At 39.4% G+C, this 24,120-nt stretch overlaps 1 protein-coding gene across 1 annotated transcript in view; it reads left to right on the top strand.

Moving 5' to 3' along the window:
• Nucleotides 1–7,721, top strand: part of SEC14L1 (SEC14 like lipid binding 1) — a 35,519-nt gene extending 27,798 nt beyond the window's left edge. Inside the window, exons 13-16 of the mRNA XM_026667541.2 lie at nucleotides 99–233; nucleotides 1,742–1,996; nucleotides 3,349–3,527; nucleotides 5,243–7,721. Coding sequence (XP_026523326.1) covers nucleotides 99–233; nucleotides 1,742–1,996; nucleotides 3,349–3,527; nucleotides 5,243–5,348 — 675 coding nt within the window. The 3' untranslated portion in view covers nucleotides 5,349–7,721. The remainder of the gene's footprint in view (nucleotides 1–98; nucleotides 234–1,741; nucleotides 1,997–3,348; nucleotides 3,528–5,242) is intronic.
• The last annotated feature ends 16,399 nt before the right edge of the window (nucleotides 7,722–24,120 follow it).

The raw sequence follows: 24,120 nt of genomic DNA, 5'->3' as shown, positions 1-24,120 counted from the left end.
GACTCTGGAATATTCTTCCTGGGATGTTTTCAGTTGGGGCAGAAACAGATCCATTTTTCTAACTCTTTTCTCTCCACACTTTAATTACATTTATTTAGTGTGAAGTTCCAGAAGGTGGGCTGGTTCCCAAATCTTTGTACCGGACAGCAGAAGAATTGGAAAATGAAGACATAAAATTGTGGACAGAAACTATCTATCAGTCTGCAAGTGTCTTCAAAGGGGCTCCCCATGAGGTAAATCATTTTATTTTTCCCCTTTACCTCTGGTGTTTGCTAAAAAATAATCTTCCATTTGAGGTCAATTCCTGATAACCTCATGAATAAGTCCATGTTGTTTTCTTAGGACTATTAAGGAAATGGTTTACCATGGATATTTTCTGGCTTTTTTTTTTTTTTTTAATTCCTAGTCTAGCCTCTGTAGTTTTGCTATTTTCTGGTAGGCTTTTCTCTGAGTACTAACCAGTTCAGCTTTCCTTAAGGCCTGCTATCTATCTGGGCAGCCTACGGTAAAGATAGCCAAGCAGGTATGTGGGGAGGATTTTTGGAAGCAATTTTAGTTTCAGAACTAGTTCAAGTGTTAACAGTTCTGCTAATGCAGGGATCCCCAAACTTGGCAACTTTAAGATTTGTGGACTTCAACTCCCAGAATTCTCCAGCCAGCATAGCTTAAAGTTGCCAAGTTTGGAGGCCTCTCTGCTAATGCTTGGCTCACAGTATTTTCCTAGTCTTCCTATTCTTCTGGTCTGGTTCTTGATTATTTTTGCTTAAATAATCATAGATCTTTCCTATGTTTCTGACTTCGGGTATCAGATTTTGGTTTACAATTTGAAGGTTTTAACAATCATCTAACGTGAAGATATTAAAATTGAACAATAGCAGACCCTGTTGCTTTAAGTATGTTACACAATTAATGGATGTTGTAGCTAGATGAACTCTTCAGTCTGATTTCTGATAGGTGGCACTGTAACCATGGACAAACTTAACCATGGTTTCAATTGGAAACTGTGACCATCCTAAACCAAGCCAAGTCCAAAAACACCAGGGAATTTCAAGAAGCCTGGCACCCTGACAAATTAGCCATCAACAGACACATAGACATAAACAATATCTACATAATATGCAAAAGAGATAATCAACAAGCCAAAAAGGGAACAAAAAGACCCAAGCACCTGTCCACCAGCAATCAGCACTTAGATGAGCATAGCTTAACTCCAAGAGTAACATCAGACCAACAATCAAGTAAACAATACCCCAGTCAAGGATCTGCCAAACAAGCTAACAGTAAGCGGCCCAACCACGAACCTCTAAGGGGTGTCAAACTCACCGCATCACGGCGGCATCATGTGACATATCAGGACTTTTTCCCCCTTTGCTAAACCAGGCGGGGCCAGGGCCAGCATGTGACGCATCCGGCATGTGGGCCACCCTGCTCTTAAGACCACGTCCCCACCAATACTGACAGGATAAGCTGCTAGAATAGAAACTGAAAGCAAACCCCACTCCTAAGTAGCACTGATGATGTTACCTAGTTTTGATTAATGAAACATCTGCAAGCTCAGAGGGCACCAAAAATATTTCAAAGTATTTCAAAAATATTCTCCTTTATTGGTACAAATAGCAGGCTTCAAACCAGACACAGTGCACAATTCTTATTGAGAGAAGGCCGATAGGGGAGCCTCGGCCAGTAGAGATATCTGCGATGACTTGAGTTTCTAATATAGCCACTTGCTTTTCTTTTCCAGATTTTCATTCAGATTGTGGAAGCTGCCTCTGTGATCACCTGGGATTTTGATGTTTGTAAAGGTGATATTGTTTTCAACATCTATCACTCCAAGAGAGCCCCTCAGCCTCCAAAAAAAGACTCTTTGGTAGGGGCACATAGTATTACCTCCCCTGGTGGCAATAACGTACAGTTGATAGACAAAGCTTGGCAACTGGGACGAGACTACAGTATGGTGGAATCACCGCTCATCTGCAAGGAAGGGGAAAGCGTGCAGGTGAGAACACGTCTCTAAACACAAACCCTACTTTGATTCCTCGCGAAATGCTTTTAGGATTTAATTCAAGCATGTTTTGAATGCCCACAGCAGCATTCTTGTGTTGCTTCTTTGTGATTATGTCATTAGCCAGCCTTAATAGAATTCCTAATGTATCATTGTAGCAGAGTGAAATTCTTAGAAAGTGAGGGCTTCGTGTGTTTTTGCATCCAAATGGGGTTGCCTTAATATGACTGTAGGAGGGGAAGAGATCTTAAGTCCTTCTCAAATAGTTTGGTTTCTCTCACTAAATCTATTTTGCCTTCTGCTTCAGGCCAGAACATTTGGCCAGTGACTCATTTCAGAGTTCTATAAATTGGGATGCTAATGCAACATTGAAATTAGAGGTCCTCACCAACTCAACCTTAAAAGTAACTGCTCTTTCAAGGCAAGGGGAGAGTGATATTTTAATCAGTCATACACTTCACAGATCAATTGTATGTCAATAAGGAAGCTCTGCCAGGGGATATACTTTCCAATCTTTGACTGTTTTAGTTGGTGATTAATCCCTCTCTCTCTCCCTCCTTAAAATTTTGCAACCTTCTTCTAGCCATACATAATACCTAGTACTACATCTTGACTTGGTGGTAAGCTTCAGTGTTTAGACTGGTGCATGTAGAATCGTAAAGTTGTAATGAATTATGTAGCCCACCATCCTGCAGATGGAGTTATGCCTACCTTAGAACATACTAATTTGTTACTGTCATACGATTTGTATACCACCCTTTTAAAATACAGAGAAGTAATTTTCAGAGATTCCAAAACTTGGATATTTCCCCTAAAAAGCAGCTATAGCCTAGAACAGTGATAGCGAACCTTTGGGGCCCCAAGTGACCAAAGCATGCGCGTGTGTTCATACCCAAAATGCAAGACCCCCCCACCATGCATGCGCAAAGCGCAACCCCTCCCCCCCGGCATGCGCAGCAGAGACCTGAAGGCCGGCGGGAGGTGCAAACACATGCGCGATTAAGCTGAGCTGGGGCGAGGGCATGCATGCCCACAGAGAGGGCTCTGCGTGCCACCTGTGGCACACGTGGTATATAGGTATGCCATACTTGCCCATTAAGCCCTTATTTTTCACATGTATCTATGATAAGTCATGATGATCAACAACCGTAAACTCAAGAAAACTGAATTGTGTTTCATGGAACTATGTTTCTTATGTTCCTGCCTGCCAGATCAATCTGAATTGATCAAGTAGGCTGAGCGTGAAAGGGAGACTCAACTTACAACTGCCAATTGGTGAAGTGTACTACATTATATCCAAATGGACAGTTATTGTTAGCTCTGGTTTCCTCTGCTCTTGCTTTAAGGGATCTCATGTGACTAGATGGCCTGGCTTCTACATTCTCCAGTGGAAGTTCCACAGTATGCCTGCCTGCGCCACCACCAGTCTGCCTCGTGTTGACGATGTACTGGCATCTCTACAGGTCTCATCTCACAAGTGCAAAGTGTTGTACTACACAGAAGTAATTGGGTCAGAAGATTTCAGGTAAAGTTAACTGTAAATGCCTGCCCCCCTTTTTTTTTTAAAGAGAAAATGTCTTATGGCTCGCTAAGCCTAAATGCAAGCAGTCAAAGACTACCCAGAATAGTACAGGGACAGCAGCATTCCCATGACTTGGTTTTCCTAGAGACCTTAGAGCAGGGGTCTTCAAACTTGATAGCTTTAAGACTTGTGGACTTCAACTCCCAGAATTCCTCCTCCAGTCATGGTAGCTCAGGAATTTTGGGAGTTGAAGTCCACAAGTCTTAAACTTGCCAAGTTTGAAGACCCTTGCTTTAGAGCCATCAAGATGATATTTAAATGCCTGTGACTTTCAGACAACACATTGGTTAAAAGCAATTCATCTGATGTTTATGGTCTCTCACTCTTACTGTATTCACTTATGTCCATCACATTACTTGCTGGGCTCCATAGCAAAAATCCATATATTATATTGCTATTCAGTTAACAAAACCTTAATTTTTTTCTTGCCTTGGTTGACTGATTTCACAAAAAATAGCATTTTATACAAAGTTCGACAGTGATTTTGACTGTTTTGTCCTACAGGAAAAATTGATAATCTCTAGGGGTAGCTAATGTATCCACTGCCCTCTAAACAATAAGTACACTTGACTAATACTAACAAACGTTGGTTTGATAGAGACAGAGGAAAAGAGTTAGAACATCTTTCAGATGAGAGGTAAGGGGCAAATTGTTATGATTAAAACTTATGTGCAGGTCTCTACAGTAATCATGGACTATGTAAATAGCTTTACTGGGCTTTTTTAACATTAAAGAGATCAAACATTGTCTGCATGGTTGCAAAATATTTTCTTAGACTAGCAAGTTGCATCAAACAATGGCAACCTTTGCTTATTGATTTGAAGAGAAAAGAAAATAGCAAGCCAAATACTTTTGTAAATGAATTTATGACAAATCTCTTTTTGATGCAGGCATTGTCATTTTGTCTCTTCAAATCAATTTGGTTTTTGGTTATAAGTGGCAATTGTATATATGAACATTTTTTTAATATATAAAATCCAGAAGATTCATTAAATTGACTCAGATTAATCATTTGCAATCTGAATCGATTTAAGGAATTTTCTGGATCCCATACACTATGTGTTTATTTATTAGAGAAAACTTAATTTTTCTTATTGAAAAATTCTTTTATTGATTAAGAAGTTGGAATCGCAAGACGTACTTTTTTCTTCATTGCTACTAGGGATCAGTCACTGCAGTCCTTCAGTTAAGTCCTGAATAACAATTTATTTTCTTACTGTAGGTTCTTAAACAAAGTATTGTGGAATAGTTGTTTTGTTTTCAGTTGTGCTAGCTATAAAGACATATGGCAACCTAGTACTTTTTATTCTTTTGTTGTAATCTGGCTTTTTAATAATACAACTTTGGTATCTTTGAGGCTTGCTGATTATTGTAATAGTTGGAAGTTGCTTTGAGACGTTAGAAAGCTGGCATATACATGGATGATTCTTTCTGGTTCCTTGGCTAACTGACTATATAAACCAGTCCTTCTCCACCTGCTGTATCCCACATGGTTCCTCAGGTTGGCCAGGAAGTTGTGGAAGCTAAAACTAATGAAAAAAACTCCATGATCAGTACTATGCATTGAGCCTCTGGCAAAGACTACCAATGATACGTTTTTGCATACAGCTCGGCATGTGAAGGTGTCTTATGCTTACCGTGAGTCCATCTTTCCACAGGGGATCTATGAGCAGCCTTGAATCAAGTCACAGTGGATTTTCTCAGCTCAGTGCTGCTACAACTTCCTCCGGCCAGTCTCAGTCCAGCTCCATGATTTCCAGGTAGTGCTATTGCCTACGAAAGCCAGTTGATGAGACGGCTGGACCCTCGTCTACGGCAGTCCTCTGCAATACAGCATCGCCGTCATCATCATCATCATCATCAGTGACACTTGCAAAAACAAACACACAAATGGAAGGTCTTTTTATAGATAGTAAAAGTAGCTGTGTGCATTTAAATATTCTGGTTTTGTTTTGAATTAGAACCGAAAGAGTGTGTCTAATCTTAATAGCCATAGTTTTTTATACATACACTAGCACAAATCCTCACTTGGAAATGTAAAGGGCTGTTTTGCAAAGGAAGAATCAATCAGTGGTTGTATGGCTGAGAATTTATTTAACCTCCTGTTGATATATTTGTAATGCATTAGAAGTCTGTCCCAAAGCTTTCGCCAGTGAGACTTTTGCAAAGTTCAAGCACACCTTTTCCCCTCCCCCACCTCCACCTTCTTCTGCTCTGCTGAGTCTCTCCTTTGTTACAGCCCAATATTAAGGAAGGCCTAAGGAGTGGAGTGCAGGAGCTGGGTGCCTGACATTTCTTGAAAAGCCAGCTGGTGAACTGGCTGAACCCCTTTCCCTACCTTTTCCTCAGCGGGAGGCGAGCTGCCATCCTGCCAGGCAGCTTTTTTAACACGAGTTCATTCTGCTAGCTCACATGGTTAAGGACAGACTCCTTTTTTGGGGCATTGAAAGGCATTAAGCTAGGACATACATTTCTGAGCATCGAAGGTGGGAAGGAAGAGGGCAGAGCAGGCTCTCCTCAACTCAACCCAAGGCTGGCCCTCCTTTGAGTCCTCAGGTTTGTTTCTCCCCCAGAGGTGTACGTGATTGTACCTCGTTTGCTTCTTTTCATCCTCTACAAAATATCCTTTTGAAAAGTGGCATCTTTTCTGCCAAGAGCTTCCTGGAGAAGTGGCTGCATCGGTCCTTTCCTTCCTGTGCCCTTCTCCACTTCCCTGATCTGCCCTGTGAATGCCAAGAGAAACCTTGCGCGCTTCTGCAGTACAGGCGGGATGTTTACCCTCCTAATAGAGCACAGCCTGCTGTGGCAATAATTCATTGCAGACATCCACATGTTTCCGTAATAGTAAATTTGCTAAAGGTTGCTTAAACTCTCCAGCACTTGCTTCCTTAGTATTTGAAGCATGCCTTTTAGAAGCCTTGGAACCTAAAACAGCCAGCTGCCAGGCTAGTGAAATGAGTACAGTTCTACAAGGATTGCAAATCTGTTCATATAGCCAACAGTAGCTGCTGAAATAGTATATGTTGGATTCATTCATTCCCATTTAAAGCTCCAGTTACCACACACACACACACACACACCCCTCCGGTGTATACTTACAGCCTTGTTTAGAGAAGACTCTGTGCTTACATATCTTGTAGAAGATTAACGTACACTCTGTTTCAGAAAAAGGAAAGTAATGATGAATGCAACCTGCATTAATTAGAGAGGTAAAGGAACACATTTTAAGATCAGAGTGTTTATATGCTAAATTGAAAGGACTTGTCATATGAATTATAAAACTAAAACCGGTGAGTGCTTAAAGTATTAATCTTGATGACCATTCTGAATAATGGTTAAATGGAGTTGAAAGAGTATAGATTTGTTCCACAGACCTACACATGCTGTATTTCATCCAGCTGCTGCTTTTTTGTGATAGTATCTTAACTACTAAGAGCACTAGTATGGTAATTATCTTCAGTAGCAGTTTTAATTGTTGGTATGTAATCATGAACATGGTCATCAGACTCAGAAACATGGTGCCATGTTCATCCTCTTGTAATTAGTGTCCCCCTTGCCTGGTTGCAAAATGGTACATTCTTCCCTCTCCAAAACAGGGGCTCTGTAAAAGATGATTTCCTCTTCTCCCATGGCAACTTTGCTGGTAGCTGGTTTCATTCAGTGGCTGCTATCAGCCCATGGATGTCTGATTTTGCAGAAACAATTGGAGCTCTGTTTTCTGTCTTAAGACAGCATGCTTCTGTTTGCTCAGCAATGTCCCTTGGAGGACAATACGTTGGACTTTGGGAGGAGAGTGCATTTCAGAGCTCAAAGCACACACACACTGGGAGCGGAAGGGTTGTTATTCCTTATAAAAAGCATGACATCCCACCTATGGCCCAATTAACTCTTTGCTCTTCTCCTAGGTGTGCGATCTGACTATTTCTGTCTCTGTTCTGCCAGAACTGATAAACCTGGTAATCCTTCCTTCTATTAACTTAATTTAGCAACTTTCTCCCACCTTATCGCCGTTCCTGAACTTCATATTGATTTCTGTAAATGTTTTCTAAACATATTACCTCAATCTTGGTAATAAGGTAACAGTCTTTTAAAGTTTTTTTTTTATTTGTATCAGTAATAAATGTGATATGGGAAAAATCTCTGAATCTATTTCTTCTCAGCATGCTTCAGAAGTGATTTTCTACAAGATACAACAAGAGTGCCAAGTGTAGGGATGGTTGTGTGGCTATTTCATTAAATAATTAGTTCTGTGTGCTGTATGAATCTCACATAGGGTCCCTTGTCACTGGTGTCCCCACAGATTCTACAGACATCCACTGCCCGCCCAAAAGATACTTCTAAGACCTCATTGAAATGTAATTGATACCCATCAATCTGGAGATCACAAACCTATTTTTAATAGTTCCATCTGTGCAGTCAGACCCTGCAGATTTCCAGAGAAAAGTTTTATTGGCAGATGAGCCAAAAATGAAATTTTTCAGGCTATGCTGTTTGGGCTGGCAGAAACTCATAATAAGAACCTTATACCAACTATCAAACATGGAGACAGTATTGTTTGGGAATCCTGTACTACCGCAGGACCCAAATGATTTTCCACCCCTTAAGAAAGCTTAAATATTGATTTATAACAAAACTTTACAAAAATATCCATCTTCCTGTCAGCTGGAGCTGGTGTTCAGGTGGGACATGCAGAAGAACAATGATTTCAAACATGAAAGCAAGTCTGCAAGTTTCAGTGTTTTCAGTGTTACAGCCAAGTTCATATTTAAACCAGAAATGTAGCCAAACCTGTCATAAACTGTTCATGCTAAGAAGATCCTAAGATATTTCTGAGCTGAAGGTGTGAGACACGGGTCACTAATTATAACAGCATTTGGTTCAATTATTGTAGTTGAAAGAACAGACGTTTACTGAATTTAACGGGATGATTACTTTCTCACCCAGGCATATTGCATACTTTGGGGTTTTTTTTAATGGAATAAATGAAACTAGGATCAAAATTGGATAGTGTTGGTACTTTTGGACTCCCTTTATAACCTATACGAAGTTTTGATAACATTTGGTGTCAAAGAAATGCAATCATTCAGAACTGAAAGACGGCAAATACTTCACAGAAATGGAACATATGTAGTAAACTTAAGACTACAGTCTTCCATATTCTTACAGAGTTAGCCCTATTTAAACTTTATAGCATTGACTTCTGAATAACCAGTTCTACCAGATTCTATTAGTTTTTTTTAATTTTTATTGAGCTGTGATAGCATAATGGCTAACATGCACTATTGCAGGCTAATTCTGCTGACTGCCAGCAGTCCGATTCTCACCGGCTCAAGGCTGACTCAGCTTTCCATCCTTTCGAGGTCGGTAAAATGATGACTCAAATAGTTGGGGGCAATATGCTGACTCTAAACTGCTTAGGGCTGGAAAAACACTGAAGCAGTATATAAGTCTAAGTGCTATTGCTATTATTGTGGTGGAGCAGATTATAAACACTCCTCCCAAATTCATCTGGCTAAATGAAGATACATTGAAATTAGAAAATTATACTTGAACATGCAACTACATATATATATATTATTTTGTATGGGAATTGAAGAGGGTCATAATAGGAGACTGGGAAAGTATGATCCAATATGGTTGAAGGCAGACTCTGTGTGGTACCAAGTGCACCATCACAGTCTCCTGAATCATAATCCCAGCTACCTTTTCCTTTTAAACTGAATTTTGATGAGTTCTGACAATTCTATAGAAGTGGCAGGCCACTTATTTTTTGCTACTTCTCCATTAATGTCACTTGCTGGTCATACTTTAACAGGGTAGTGTAGACTACTTTACATAAGTACTATTTACATGTTTTTCTACTCTTACAGTATGTTCTTATCCATTTCCTTTCAATAACCTGCAGAAGGATAGCAATAGCACTTAGACTTATATACCGCTCCGTGGTGCTTTACAGCATTCTCTGGGGAGTTTACAATATCAGCATATTGCCCCGAACAATCTGGGTCCTCATTTTACTGACTTTGGAAGGATGGAAGACTGGGTCAATGTTGAGCTCTATCAGGATCGAACTCCGAGCAGTGGTCAGAGTTAGCCTGCAGTACTACATTCTAACCCAGTGGTCGCCAACCAGTGGGCTGGGTACCACTAGTGGTCCATGAGAAAATTTTGGTGGTCCGCAGAGAAATGGCATCGCCAAAGCACCCCCAAAGCAATTAATCCAGACTGTGCAGGAACACAAGGCTGCGCTGCCCACATGGCCTATGGGAACACAAGGCTTGTGTCACTTGCATTGTGAACAACATGAGATAGTGAGGGGAGTGGGGAAAGGGCAGAGGGGAGGAACTTGCCCCACTCGCTCCACACACCTCGCCTGGCCACTGGGCTGCTTCTTTCTGCTTCTGCTTTTGTCTGCCCACAAGGAAAGCATCAAAAGTCTTTCTCCCCAAACTCCGCCAGAAATGAGTCTTTGGGACCCTGCAAGGCATCCTGCTCCAAGAGGCTGCGTCGGCGTGACAAGTCTCACACCGACTCATTTCTGGCAGAGTTTGGGGGAGAGAAAGAAAGACTTCTGCTGCTTTCCTTGCATGAAGCCAAAAGTCTGTCTGTCTCTCTCTGCCCCCCCCCTTCCCCTGAGAACACAACTGGAGACGGTATCCTGCAATTCCAAATAAAGAATGATCGATCGGTAGGAAAACGGGGTGGGGAATTTTCCTGCAGACTTTTTTTGAGATTTTCCCAGGGTTTCTGGTCCGCGGGATTTAAAATTATGAGTTTGGTGGTCCCTGAGGTCCAAAAGGTTGGCGACCCCTGTTCTAATCCCTGTGCCACCAGGGCTCAGAATGGGAATATCAACAAGATAACTTTGCATTTGAACTAATATTTTAAATAAATAGCTGTAGGATGTCTTTAGGTCAGTTGACTGAAGTGTTCGTAGCAAGATAAGTGGTTTACCATTGTCTGCTCCCTGAGGTGGGACTAGAACTCACAGTCTCCTGGTTTGTAGCCTGGTGCCTTTAAGCACTACACCAAACTGGTTAAATAATTACATTTTTCCCTTTCTAAAGCGATGGCTATTAATGTGACCGCAGGATTAACACACACTTTGATTTGCCATATTGTGTTTGTAAACAATCCTATGTATTTTATAAAGCTGCTGATAAGCAAGAAAGCTAACATATCATAAAGATAGATGAAAACTTTTGGGGAGGAGAACTTCTGCAGTCAGAGAAACTGCTTTGATAGAGAGATATGCAATTTCTTACAGAGAAATATCTAGAAATGTACAGAAGGCAAGGCTAAAATTGGTCATTTTAAAAAGCATATATTTGACTATAAAACCACCCTGGGGAAAACAACCTGGTTGTCTTATGTCTCCGATCGGTTTTCCTGAAATATGGATGCATATGCCTATGAGACCTCTTCAGACCGTTACTGACTCAATTTTGCTGATACAAATGGTGCAGAGTCAAGAATGCCCACTAGATGATGCAAGTAATCTTTAGCAACTGATTGCTGTTCTTATTCTCCAGATGAATATCTACCTGGAGAAGAGAGAGGAGAATGAGTTTCACCTTGACTGGCTGACTGACTTCATGTTCAGTTTCCATAAGGCTGCATCTGGTCCATGAACTATTCTCTATTTTGCATTTTAATCTTATTAAGCAAGCTTCAATCCTGTAGGGGAAAAAAACCATACGGTTCTCCGTATGCCTGAAAAACTGCCCTTTGATGAGTTAGCAGCAGCAAGTGCTCATGGTGCATCCCTGGCTACAGATGGCTGAATTTTGCAGGATGCATCACTCCATCATGCTTGCAGACTGAATGTACAATCAGGGAAATTTAAAAGAACAATTCAGAAGAAGACTTTGAATAAAACCAATTCACACCCATTCTTCATATGTTACCCCTTAACTGTCTTCTGGATCTGTGGCATGAAGTTCCCTTGAGTGAACAGCCTGCATCCATTTTACAATTTGTGAATACATATTTACGAACATGGGGTTGTCGTTTCCACACTTCTGAGATAGTCATTCAATCATCTGGTAACTTCCATATAAACTGCAAACTGGAATACATAGACATGCAGTACACAACTTAGTTCAGAGTCCGACCTCTGGAATTTCTACAGCTGCTCCTATAAGCATTCAGTACAAGTCGGGAAAGAGTCTCATCCCTTCATCCCAATATTGATGTTGGTTAGATGTGGTTAGTGCTTCATGGTCAAATCTGGCACATTTGGAGATGTGTTAATCTTAACACAAAAGCCTTATTTTAAAACCATGTTGAAAAATGTTTAGTCTTTTCAAAATAATCATTATGTCTTTGAAAATCCTAGCCTGTATGTATAAATAAAAAAACTTGACTCAAAAAAAAGAAGCAAAAGGAAGGAAGGAAGGAAAGAGAGAGAGAGAGAAAGAAAGAAAGAGAAAGAAAGAAAGAAAGAAAGAAAGAAAAAGAAAGAAAGAAAGAAAGAAAGAAAGAAAGAAAGAAAGAAAGAAAGAAAGAAAGAAAGAGAAAGAAAAGAAAAGAAAACCCTAGCCTCTTTTTCCATGTGTGGTGCAGGGAGGCCATTCTGCAAATATAATTTATAAATAAGCGTTACAGTCGGTGTTGGATGTATATTTTGTGTATATTCATAGATACTGTACTCTCAAATTGCAAATGGAGATGTGGGTACTCTATTTTTCTTATCTTCATTTTTAAGTGCTCTGGTTTTATTGTATTGCGAACAGTTGCTGGGGTACATCCACAGTTTCGTTGTACTTGTACAATGACAATAAAGTTCTTCAAAATTCAAAATAATACTCTAGTTTCTATATATGAACAGCAAAATGGTTGAGTTGGTCATAGTTACCTTTTATGGTGGAATTTAAATATGAATTAAGTATAATGCATTGTTTTGATTTGAAGAATATGGCATTAAAAGGCGTGAATTCAAACTCAGCACACTAAATTTCAAATCATGCAAATAATTTCATTCATCATTAGTTTGTTTTCTTAAACCAAAAAAAAGTTAATTCTGTAGCAGACAGCACAGCACAACATAAATATATTTTGTATAAAATGAATTTTGCCCAAAACGAATATACCGTAATAGTGTATGCCACCCAGAGTCACTACCCAGAGTATTCACCACTCCAGTGTATCAATGAAATGGTGGCATTAAAATTTAATTAACAAATAAAATAGGAAAAACTCAGTAATTCAATGGGAAAGCACAGGACATTGTTTAATCTTTAACATTTTAATGTGAGTTTCAGTTTCAGAAGGTATCTACCAATGAAAATACACAAAGGTTGATAAAAAGGTAGGAGAGGATAGCTTCCCCACCCATATACAGTGCATCAAGGCCCCAGATGTTTATAGCACCTGTAGAAAACCTATGAAATAATTCTGAAATCTATAAACATTACCAAGAAAGAGAAGGTCACGGCAGCCACATCTTTCTTCTCAACCTAAAACAAGTCCTGACAATGCCCAAGAGTGGTTCAAGATGCGTCCATCTCATGCTCCTATGAACATTGGGATGGATGTTGGCTGTGTGTGCTTGGTTGACCTTGACTGCAAATGAACAGATGCATTCAGTTGGTTCAACAATTCAAGCTCACACAGTTAGGATATTAGGAGACAGTCTGGTGGATTCGGGATGAGTTCAGGAGATGCAAAAGAAGTATCACATCCCTTTAGCGCTCCAGAACCTCATTGCAATTTTCAGTTGGAAAAAGGCCAAAATTAACAAGGAGCCTTTTGAGAGAAGCTGAAGTGTGTGAAATAGTCAGTCACTATCTAGCACAGTTAATATTATTGTAATATTAATATTAATAATGTAATAACAATAATAATGTTAATAATTGCCCAAGGATACAGATCCTGAAAGATTACCATGATTTGAAATAAGGACAGCACTCCATATCTGCATCCTACCCTGAATGGCTCCTATACCTGTCATCTCTCTTTTTGTTTAATCCACAATGCTTTAAAAAAAAACCACTGAAAAGGATTTGCAAGGCTTGATCAGAACACAATTCTCTTGTTTGGATAGAAACTGATTATAAATATTTTTCACAGTTGTTCTACAAAGCAGATGATGGCTCTTTTCTCAGTTTAATTTAGTGCAGACAGCTTCTCCTCCTTATCCTATCCCCTCCTTCCAAGTATTACAGCAAAACAGCCTTATGTTTCTTTATTCGTGTATTTAAATGCTGCAGACACCCATTGCAAACAAAACCTTTTTAAAAATGCAAGACAATATGAGTTATTCAGTGCTCTTCTGCATGCAACCACAACAATGCAAGAGCAACAACAGCTACAAACTCAATGTAAACCGCTTCAAATTTGATTGCAGAAAGTACGACTTCAGCAACAGAGTGGTCAATGCCTGGAATGCACTACCTGACTCTGTTGTTACATCCTCTAAGCCCCACTCCTTTAACCTCAAACTAACCACTATTGACCTCACCCCATTCCTAAGAGGTCTGTAAGGGGTGTGCATAAGTGCACCATCGTGCCTACCGTCCCTGTCCTATTGTCCCCATTTATTTGTACCTATTTCCTGTATTCTTACTCATGTTTATACTTACATCTATTATCTTGTAAGCGATTGACAAATCAATTAAATAAATAAAAATAAATAAAACGGTCACACTGCTCCAGTTCCCACTGTTTCTCATCTACCTAAAGGCTGAAATCCAAACAGCTTCAACACAGAATGCTGAGTTTGTTAGGACACAGCTAAACTGGAGCAGACCACAGGTCTATTTTGAGCTTAGTTATACTCATCTCCCTAAAGCAGGGGAATCCAACCCTGGCAACTTTCATCCTGGCAGACTTCAGCTTCCAGAATTCCCCAGCCAGTTTTGCTTGAAATTGAAGTCCACCAGGCTTAAAGTTGCCAAGGTTGGAGACCCCTGCCCTAAAGCCTTCATCATTCCGATGTTGGAGGTCAAAGAAGTTACTCGTAGCAATGACTGGAGAAGATCATTATTAAGTGTAAAAGAAATGGTACCAAAATCCATTTATTCCAAAGAACCACTGATTGCCAAAACCGGGAGGGTATAAAGACTCTACCTTCCTCTGAATATATTTGTAACATAATAACTTCCTTTGATCTCAATTTTATATGTTGAGAGCTATAAAATTTTGTCCTGTAGGATCAACCAGTGTAATAAAACAGCATGTTATCCCACAGTAGTAGAATAATAGACATTGTAACTGAAATTCATAATCTCACTGACCATGATAGAATATATTTTGGGATGTTCTTGTCCTACTCTTTAAAAAACAAATAGGAAATGCATTTACAAAAGTTACAAGGTCATCCAAGGTGGCTGCTATGATAGAAAACTCGGTTATTGGAACCCTCAAGTCATCCAGCAGTCCACTGGACTTTTTCAGAAACTTTGGTAGAAATCTATGTGCAATTCTTCTCTTGACTTCTTCATTTAAAGGATAGAAAGAAATTAGAGGCCAAATTGGCAGTATTTTCAGATGTAGATCCATGTCCTCTCCAAGCACATCCCCTGGTTCAGCATGTTTCCTTCTAATTCCTTCTGACCTTAGAATATAATGGGGGTGGGGATAAGAGTGGGCCATGACGGCTTCTAATAAGACTATGGTGGCTCAGTGATTAGAATGCAGTATTGCAGGGTAACTCTGCTCGATCTCCTCAATTCTAACCAGCTCTAGGATGACTCAGCCTTCCATCTTTCCAAGGTTGATAAAAGGAGGACCCAGATTATTTGGAGCAGAGGTGGTATTCAGCCGGTTCTGACCAGTTCTGAAGAACCAATAGCGAAAAATTTGAGTTGTTTGGAGAATTGGCAAATACTACCTCTGACTCACCCCACCACCAACTATTCTCTGCCTACCGAGTCCCAGTTGATCGGCTGGGCCTTCTTTTGTTGCCCTGCACAGGAGAACGGAGCTGGAAAGCAGGTTAGTGGTGGGGAGAGGGAATGGGATTTTGCAGTAACCTTCCTCCAGGAGTGGCGAGGGAATGGAGATTTTACAGTATCCTTTCCCTGCCATGCCCAACAAGCCATGCTCACCAAGCCATGCCCACAGAACTGGTAGTAAATTTTTTTGAATCCCACCACTGATTGGGAGCAATATGCTGACTCTGCAAACCGCTTAGAGAGGGCTCCAAGGCACAGTGAAGCGGTATATAAATCTAAGTGTATATAATTGCTACTGATTCAGGAAGAGATTTTTCTCATTTATTCTATCCCAACGGATGAAATCTGCATTTTGCTTCGATCCTAAATGCTGATAAGATTGTAAATAAATCTGTAAAGCACCATGTTTTGACATTGGAGAGCACTATATAAAACTACATAAAAAGAAAGCAAAGGAATAGAGATATAAGAGAAAAGTCACCTTGGTTGGATTGCTTTGACAATCGGAAATTCTCTCTTTATTTATAGTAATAATTACAAGCTTCAATTTTGGGTAGAAATGTTTCCAAAACTGATATGAAATAGTATTCATATGGAAGACCTTTGAAAGGGCCTCAGCCCAAAACAAAGTCTGGAATCTGCATAGTAGCAATAACAGGATTTATTTATTTATTCATATCCCTCCTTTATTATTTTAACAAATAACTCAAAGTGGCAAACATATCTACCACACCGTCCTCCTCCTAGTTTCCCCACAACAACAACCCTATGAGATAAATAGGGCTGAGAGAAAATGACTGGCCCAAAGTCACCCAGCTGTCTTTCATGGCTAAGGTAGAACCTGAACTCACTGTCTCCTCTTTTCTAGCCTGGAGCCTTAACCATTAGACCAAACTGGCTCTAATAAGCCAACTTATAAGGGGATGACTCCCAGACAGTATTACTTCATAAGAGCAAGAGAGCACTGCAGTAAATGTTTTTGGAGGTTTCCAATCAAACAAAAAGCAGTTCCATTAGAAACATTAATCACATGGGCAGCCTAGGAAATCCACGTCTGTTGTTGTCTGAGGAAAGAGGAAGCAACAGATGGAGGCTTCTTGCCCTGGAGGCTGGACTCACTCCGCTCATTCAGATCCATTATGTAGGAACCAAACCTGGTCAAGCACAGAGCCCAGCACCATCGTCACGTGAGGTGATATTTTAGAGCTGTTGTGGTTTCCAGGGAAAGCAAGAGAAAGGCAATATTTAAATAAGATAAGTTACAAAAGGAAAGGAGTGCAAAAACAAGGCTTTCTGCCCATTTCCTCTTCTATCTAGTAGGCCATAAGATAAAGGCTGCTAAAGTATTTGACCTGCTACGCCATGTGTAAATTGAATGCCAATTATTAGCTTTTAGAGTCGCCTCATGTTTATTATGCCCCTCCTGTCCCCCAACTCAGTCTTTCCCATTCTGTTTCACGAATTCAGATTTTTAATAACACCTTGTTATAAAAGCATTATCGAATTCCCTGTTCTGTGAAAGATCAAACAGGTGTTAGAAATTCCCTAGAAAGTATAGCTTTAAAGGAGCCCGTTTAAAGTTAAAATATTAAGATGATTGCTTTTGAAAAGAAATGTGTAGGATTCAGAGTGGGTAACACAGTTCAGTTCTACAATTTAATATTTTGATTTAATTATTTGAGAAGATCTATCTGGGGAGAGCAGAACGACAGAGAAGCAACCTGATCAAAGGAGGAGCACAGTGATCAATGAACAAACAAAACCCCACCTCTTCCCACTCCTTCTAATGATCCTGGAGTAAATATTATCCAATGAAATGATTGACCAGACAAAATAGATCAGGGAGAAAACAAGGGAAAGATTTTTCAACTCTTCTCTGAAGTTTAAATATACAACATGTAATAGTCTATTTAATGGTACAATGCATTTTAACCACATCTGAAAACTCAAAAATTAATACCAGTGCCTATATATACTCAGAAACCTTTTAAAAGAAAGTTTGGTACCACCAGAGGTGGTATTCAGCAGGTTCTGACCAGTTCTGGAGAACTGGTAGCAGAAATTTTGAGTAGTTCGGAGAACCAGAAAATACCATCTTTGACTGGTGATTTTATAGTATCCTTCCCCTGCCATGCCCACAGAACCGGTAGTAAAACAAATTGAATCCCACCACTGGGCACTACCACTTCACATTCTTTTGCTATCTCTATTAGGGCCAAAGAAAATCAGAGAGACTGTGTTTGATGCAGGGAGTTGTAGTTAGCTACTCTTTCCATATGGCCTAAGCAGAAATATATACCTTCATTATTTACAACTCTACTTTCATATATTTGGTATAGAAGAATATTCAACCTTGAAAATTTCTATAGGAATAGTCCAAACAAAGATGCAGTCCTTCTTTTACTGCTTGTGATGTATGGAACTTACAAAACTATGAAATAACTTACCAGTGTTAAATATATAATTATTATGCTAGTGAAAGAAGGGAAATGAAATTCCTAGGGGTTGCTGTCTTTTTATTTGTTCAGGATTTCAGTAGCAGTAAAGTGCTACTTTAAATAAAGGGATTTATTTAGGTGATAGCAGCAAGTAATTTATATGAATAATATTCTTAAGTTTCAGCTTCATATACAAACACAGGAGTTAGTAACTTTGCAGTGTCTTAATGTAGCTTTGAAACACTTATGTATTCATAGTTTACACAAAATAAAACATTCCCTAAGTATAATTGTTTCAAATAACTACTTACTAATATGCTGGTATTGTGGGATAACATACCACTGATCTAGTAACATTACATTCCAGGGAAACTTGTATAGAAATGAATTGCATAAATTTGGTTTCTGAAGCAAGATGTGTAGATCACACCATACCCATAACATAAGAACTATGTTCTCTTATTTTCAATCCCCCCCCCTCCACTCACCTGTGTACCACCAGTAGTTACAATTTGGGATAATTCAGCAGCCTTATAAGACTCTCAATAAGGATGACCAAAATAACATGTTAAGCACTTTGACTGGTGTTATTATTCCATGGTGTAAAATTCACTGGAAGGGTGAAACTGCTGTAGTTATGGAGACCATGAACCTATTGGTATTGGATTAAGTTGTTGGAATCCTAAGATTATATATTTTTTATAAATCCATGCTCTTTTAAGCCATTTCTCTCCACACTTTCTATCTTAATCTTCAAACTGATCCCTGATATAGCACCAGGCTTTCTCTCTCTCTCCTCTCTCTCCCCCCTCCCTTCCTAAAGGACTCTCTAGTACTCTTGCCAACCAAAGGCAAGAGTTGGATTACAACCTGCTGCCTGTTTCATATCCCTAAAGAGAGGGGTCGTTCCTTTCCTGAGGATGATACAGATTTGTGAATTGTACAGCTTCTCTTATTCCAGTAGTTCAGTGGGGAGAAGGAGGAGGAGAGCAAGCAAAAACTTCTATAATCATATCAGTTCTGCAGAAAGGATGAAAAGAAGAATGACCTAAGAACTAATTCTCATATTTTCTCATAGTTCTCACAGTTGTGGGTGGTTTATTCCTGCACTTTCACAAAGCAGCTGGCCTACATTCCTACTTCTGTATTTGATTATGTGACATCAAGTCAGTGTCACTCTTAGCAACCAGATAGACAGATTTTCTCCATGACAAACTATCCCCAAATGGCTTCTCTTTACTTTCACTTTTTCCAGCATTTTTGCCTTCTCCAGAGAGCTAAGTCTGCACATAATGTTTCTGAGCTGTCCATGGTATTCTCAGGCATCTTCTCCAGCATCAAAGTTCTAAAGTTATCACTACTCTTTTTACCCTGATTCTTCAAAGTCCAACTCTCACTTCCACAGAGTGTCCCGAGAAAAACCATTGCTTGCAAGATTTCAGTCTTCATAGCTTTAGACATATTGTGGCATCTGAATATGTTTTCCAAGATCTTCATTGACACCAGTCTGTGGCATATTTCTTAATTGGTAGTTCTATATTTATTAGGAGGAAGAATATTATGACATGGCCACTAAATGATTGAGAGTGGCAAAGATTGGGTTTTTTTTAAAGTGTTAATGGAGCCTAAAAAAAATAAATGGAGAATTTGTCGAATTAGCAATAATACCGGGCATTTTGTAATTGCTTTGTAAATGTTCCTGTAGAGATTTTGAACCGAGTGAGTTTTTCATCATTCTGCCTCAGAAAAAGCCCTCAGCAGACAAAATTGTCCAAGCGTTTTCCCATGGACAGCCATCTATCTCCGAAATATGTTCTTTTCATACTGTGTTTATAGCATTTAAATATGAAGCCACTTTTAAACGCCTTAAAAATGAGCTTGCCTGTAGGCTTCTCGGTAAAGCATTTTAATGGCTGAGTGAACACACCCTCCCTTCTCTATCCAGAGGGAGAAAAATGAAATTGTATGTTGGGGTAATTAAGACATTTAGGTTAAAATTCTAAATTAGCCCTTTGACACGAATGCGAAAGGGTCTAAATGAAAATGGATGGGGGAAAGTATTTAAGCAGCCTCTCAACAAAAAGAGGTACTTGGTTAACCTTATTTGGGCTCAATAATAGATAATATTTGTAGCTCAGGGTTGAAATGAGAACTGCTAGTCAATGATGATATTACCTAGCTTGGGTAATGAAATGTCTGCAAGAAAAACAACCAAACTTAGAGTGTACCAAGGAATCTCTTCTTTGGGCTCAGGAGCTAAATAGATTTCATCTTGATTAGGATTTGAATGCTACAGAATTCTGGAAATGAAAAAAAAAAAAAAACTGGGATGAAGGCAGTGCCAAACTACTTCGATATTGTTGTCGAAATAGTCTTGTGGGTTTGTCTCTTAAATCACAGGACGGGATAATTTCTAAAAAAAATCCTTTTTTGTTATTGTTATGGTAATGTGACAGCTGCAGCCTCAGATCTCATCTTTGTACCTGCTTTCCCCAAGTTGGATCCCTTCTGGCTCTCTTAAAGCCACCACTCCTTCTGCATCTGGAAAATACTACATTGGGGAAGGAAAGGAATTAGCTGTGTTTGATAAATGTAAAGATGAGTCTAGCTGCTTCTCGTACTGACAAGAGGACCGGATGATCTTAAAACCACCAGAAATGGTCACCTCAGGAAACAGAACACCCATTGGGCCTATTGCCATTGAAATGCTGAGCACGGTTTTCTGGTTGCTAGGGTGACACATTAAGAGTCTGTATTTAGCCAATAACTTTAATATCCAAGATGAAGGCTCTTGGTGGAGAGCTGTCATTACTACCTTGGACGCAGGAAGCCAGTATTTGTATCATCTGATAATTAAGCTATAAAAACTTGAATTAGGGAATGGCAACCCTGGATGTTAATTGCTCCGTGTTAGCAACACAGCTATTTATCAATAACCACTTAAGAGCACAGCTTTCAGTTTAACTCAGACTATAGCTAATTGTCCCCTGTCTAAATGAGACTGCAAAACAAGAACAGCTTGCTATGGGAGGGCTCAGCAGAAACCAACATGAGAGTTTGCATCTGTAATCAGGAAGGGAGAAAAGCTTCCCACAATTTCAGACATTTTAGTTACAAAAGTCTAAAAAGAGAGGGAAAAAAATCAAACCCTAGGTCAGAAATGAAAATGTTAGCAAGCACAGCTTCCCGGGATACAATAAAAAAAAAGAAGAAGGAAATCACACTTGCCCCCAAATCCTTCTGTCATCCTAAGCTACTTACCTTAAAAAAGGTATTAATTCCATTCGTAAAACCCTTATGGAATAGCCAGCTTTTCCCTGCCTGTAAGGAGACAAACCAGCCCATGAAATCAACTCCACAAGAAGATTAAAACTATGTTTATTAAGATTGGCTATAATAACAGAATCTTGCAAGTCTGATTGTCTTGTACCCGACCTCTGTCTTATAGTTTGGTAAATTAAAAAAGAGTCTGTCTGAGCCTCTTCTGGACATTATCTGAATGTTCTGACTTTAAAAATGCTATAGTACCTTTTGCCTAGGGCAATTGAGCCTTCATACCTTCAAGTGATCTTTGTTTCTCAAAACACCAGTCTCCAGAACACTAGTAAAAATGAATCAGCTTTTCACTGGGAGAAGGTAATTCCAGAGGAGGGAGACTACTACCAAGAGGACTTATCCTTCGGCCCCTCATAACAACAGAGGTGGTTCCCATAATGCACCTTGCCTCCTGGATCACACAGAACAGACAGGCTCAAAGCAGATAGACTTGAAGTACCCAGCCCTTTGCCATAAATGCCTTAAACTTTCCTATCAGCACTTCAAAGCTTACCAGTAAGGTTGGAATACCTTTTTGTATCTGCAGAATTATTATGTGAACAACTGATGTATTTTGGCCTTTGTTCTAACCATCAAAAGGATACAGAAAAGTGAAAATCAAGGCATTCCTTCCAGCTGCACACCTTTATTTGTTTTTCTTTTTCATGTTTCACCTTATCTAGAGTGGAAAATTGCCTGTGGTATTGTTCTGTAAAAACTACACATAATCTTGATAATTAGAAGTACTGATTACCGTATCAGTAGTAGTATTAGGATAGGTCTAAAACTTTCCATCTTAGGAACTATTCCTTTAAATTGAAGTTGAAAAGTATGTGAAATGTTCTTCATTTTTTCCTCTGTCCAATTCTCTTCCAGGTTCTCAAACCATTTACATTTTAGAATTAAGGAAGAGAAAATTAAACTCTGAAGTAGTTCAAGGCCCTCTCTAGCAAAGGACATAGCTAGAGACAAAAGCAAAAAAAAGATTGAAGGAGAAAACAAGATTGGTAGAAGGAATATCACCATTTTAAATATCCACCTGTCTCTTCACACCAACATATTTATGTCCTTGCCAGAGAATAAAAGCAAAGCAACATCTTTTGTTCACCTGTGGTGTCTCTTCAGTTTAATCTTGAAATCACTAGGGAGTCTTAAATTTTGTTTCTTTCATACAAGGTTGATTGCTCTATCTTACTTTGTCTCTAACAAAATGCTTCCATGTAGAATCCCAAGTTCAGTAAATCACTACATGGATCAACTTCAAAGCTCAGGAGCAGAATTTATCACCAACACCTCCCCACTGGTGGAAGTATAGCAACAAGCTTGTCACCATTTGCACCCATAGCAACTTTTGCTCCATCAACCCCAGTGTCCAATCATGATTCAGGTTGTCTTCTGAGAAGCTGGAGCATGGGAGAAAAAAATGGCAAGGTGAGGAATGTTGTGAGTGAGGCCTAACTTCTAGATGTGTCAAAAGTGAAACCAAGTGAACACCAGCGAGATGAAATGGCTAGGTTAGACTAGGAGGCTTTTTACATGTGATTTTAAACATATCTCCATATCTTTTCAAATATGCCTATCATATTTACAGCTACTTAAGCTGACTCACCACCAGGACAAAGGGCTGATATTTCATTTTGCAAATTTTGATCTGAAGAATGTCAAGCTTATAGCAGCATACTGTATGGAGGTGGGGTTGTAGAGAAAGAGAGACATGGTACCCTTGTTGGTTGCCAAGGAAACTGTAGAGTTGAAGTAACAGCTGAGCTAAACTAAAATAGAAGAGGGGGAACGCCTCCAAATATAAAGTCCATTGGCTCACAGAGGTTTGCTAAGTTGCCTGCTATCTTATATTGCAGAATTTAAAGAATTATATTAACAGAAGAAACCTTGAGAGGTTCTAATTAGTACACTGAATACTTAAGGTGAGACATTGGACCAGGAAGATCCAGGTTGAAGTACCCAGCAAGCAATTGGCTCAATGAGCAACTGCCTTGAACCCCCAGTGAAAAGGCAGGATATTAATTCAGTAAAGTAATAAATAATAGATGACTTTGCCTTAGATTTGCATTATTAGAATCTGTAACATATTGATAGAAAATGGGTCAATTCCAATCAATACTAGAGTTATACAGATTAGACTTAAGATGTTCAATTGGCTAGCAATGAAAAAGGAAAGGAACCACATGTTTTGCAGCTAGTAGCCCATCCCTGTCATTCTCCCACTGTTATTGAATTCTCCTTCTGGGATCTACAGTTCAGCAACACTTGGAGACTACATAGTCCCTACCTTGGCCTGCAGTGATTCCTGATTTGAAGTGATGGAGATAAACTTTTATGAGTGGGTTTTATGAATATCACTGAAAGAAATTCCTATCCTTTCAGTGTGGTATTAAAAATTTGCACATATATATAGACACATGTATCACTGAGATATTGACTTGCACCCACAAATGCCCTATACGTAGAGCAAGTAAGCAACTGCTGAAAAGCAATTTCTGCCCCCTTTGGAGGACATGACTATTAATTGTTGATTTGGGTAGGATTTTTTTTAAAAAAAACTGCACCTTTTGAGAAAAGGACTTCCATAATTTCCCAACCTGAGTGACGTGACACATTAACAATTAAGATGGCATAGTCTTTTCCAGAATGCCAGTCAGAAATTGCATTTTTGCACAATGTTTCTCTATTTCTCCCATCCCTTTCCCAACACCCCAAAACTGACAGTGTCAGTGTTTCTTACAGCAGTCCACTTTCAGTGCCTGGAGCACAGTAGGAAAAGAAGCCTTCAGTGCTAATCACGACATAGACTATGAGCAGATCAGTTGAAACCCAAATTGAGACCTTCCCAGTGATCCCAAAGCCACTACCAGAGGACTCCACTTC

The sequence above is a fragment of the Notechis scutatus genome, chromosome 2 (genome assembly GCF_049901735.1).
Source record: "Notechis scutatus isolate UNSWTSFEM ecotype Mainland chromosome 2, rNotScu1.2, whole genome shotgun sequence".
Classification (NCBI taxonomy): domain Eukaryota; kingdom Metazoa; phylum Chordata; class Lepidosauria; order Squamata; family Elapidae; genus Notechis; species Notechis scutatus.
Note: the sequence above shows the minus strand (reverse complement) of the source record. Positions and strands in the feature narration are given on the sequence as shown.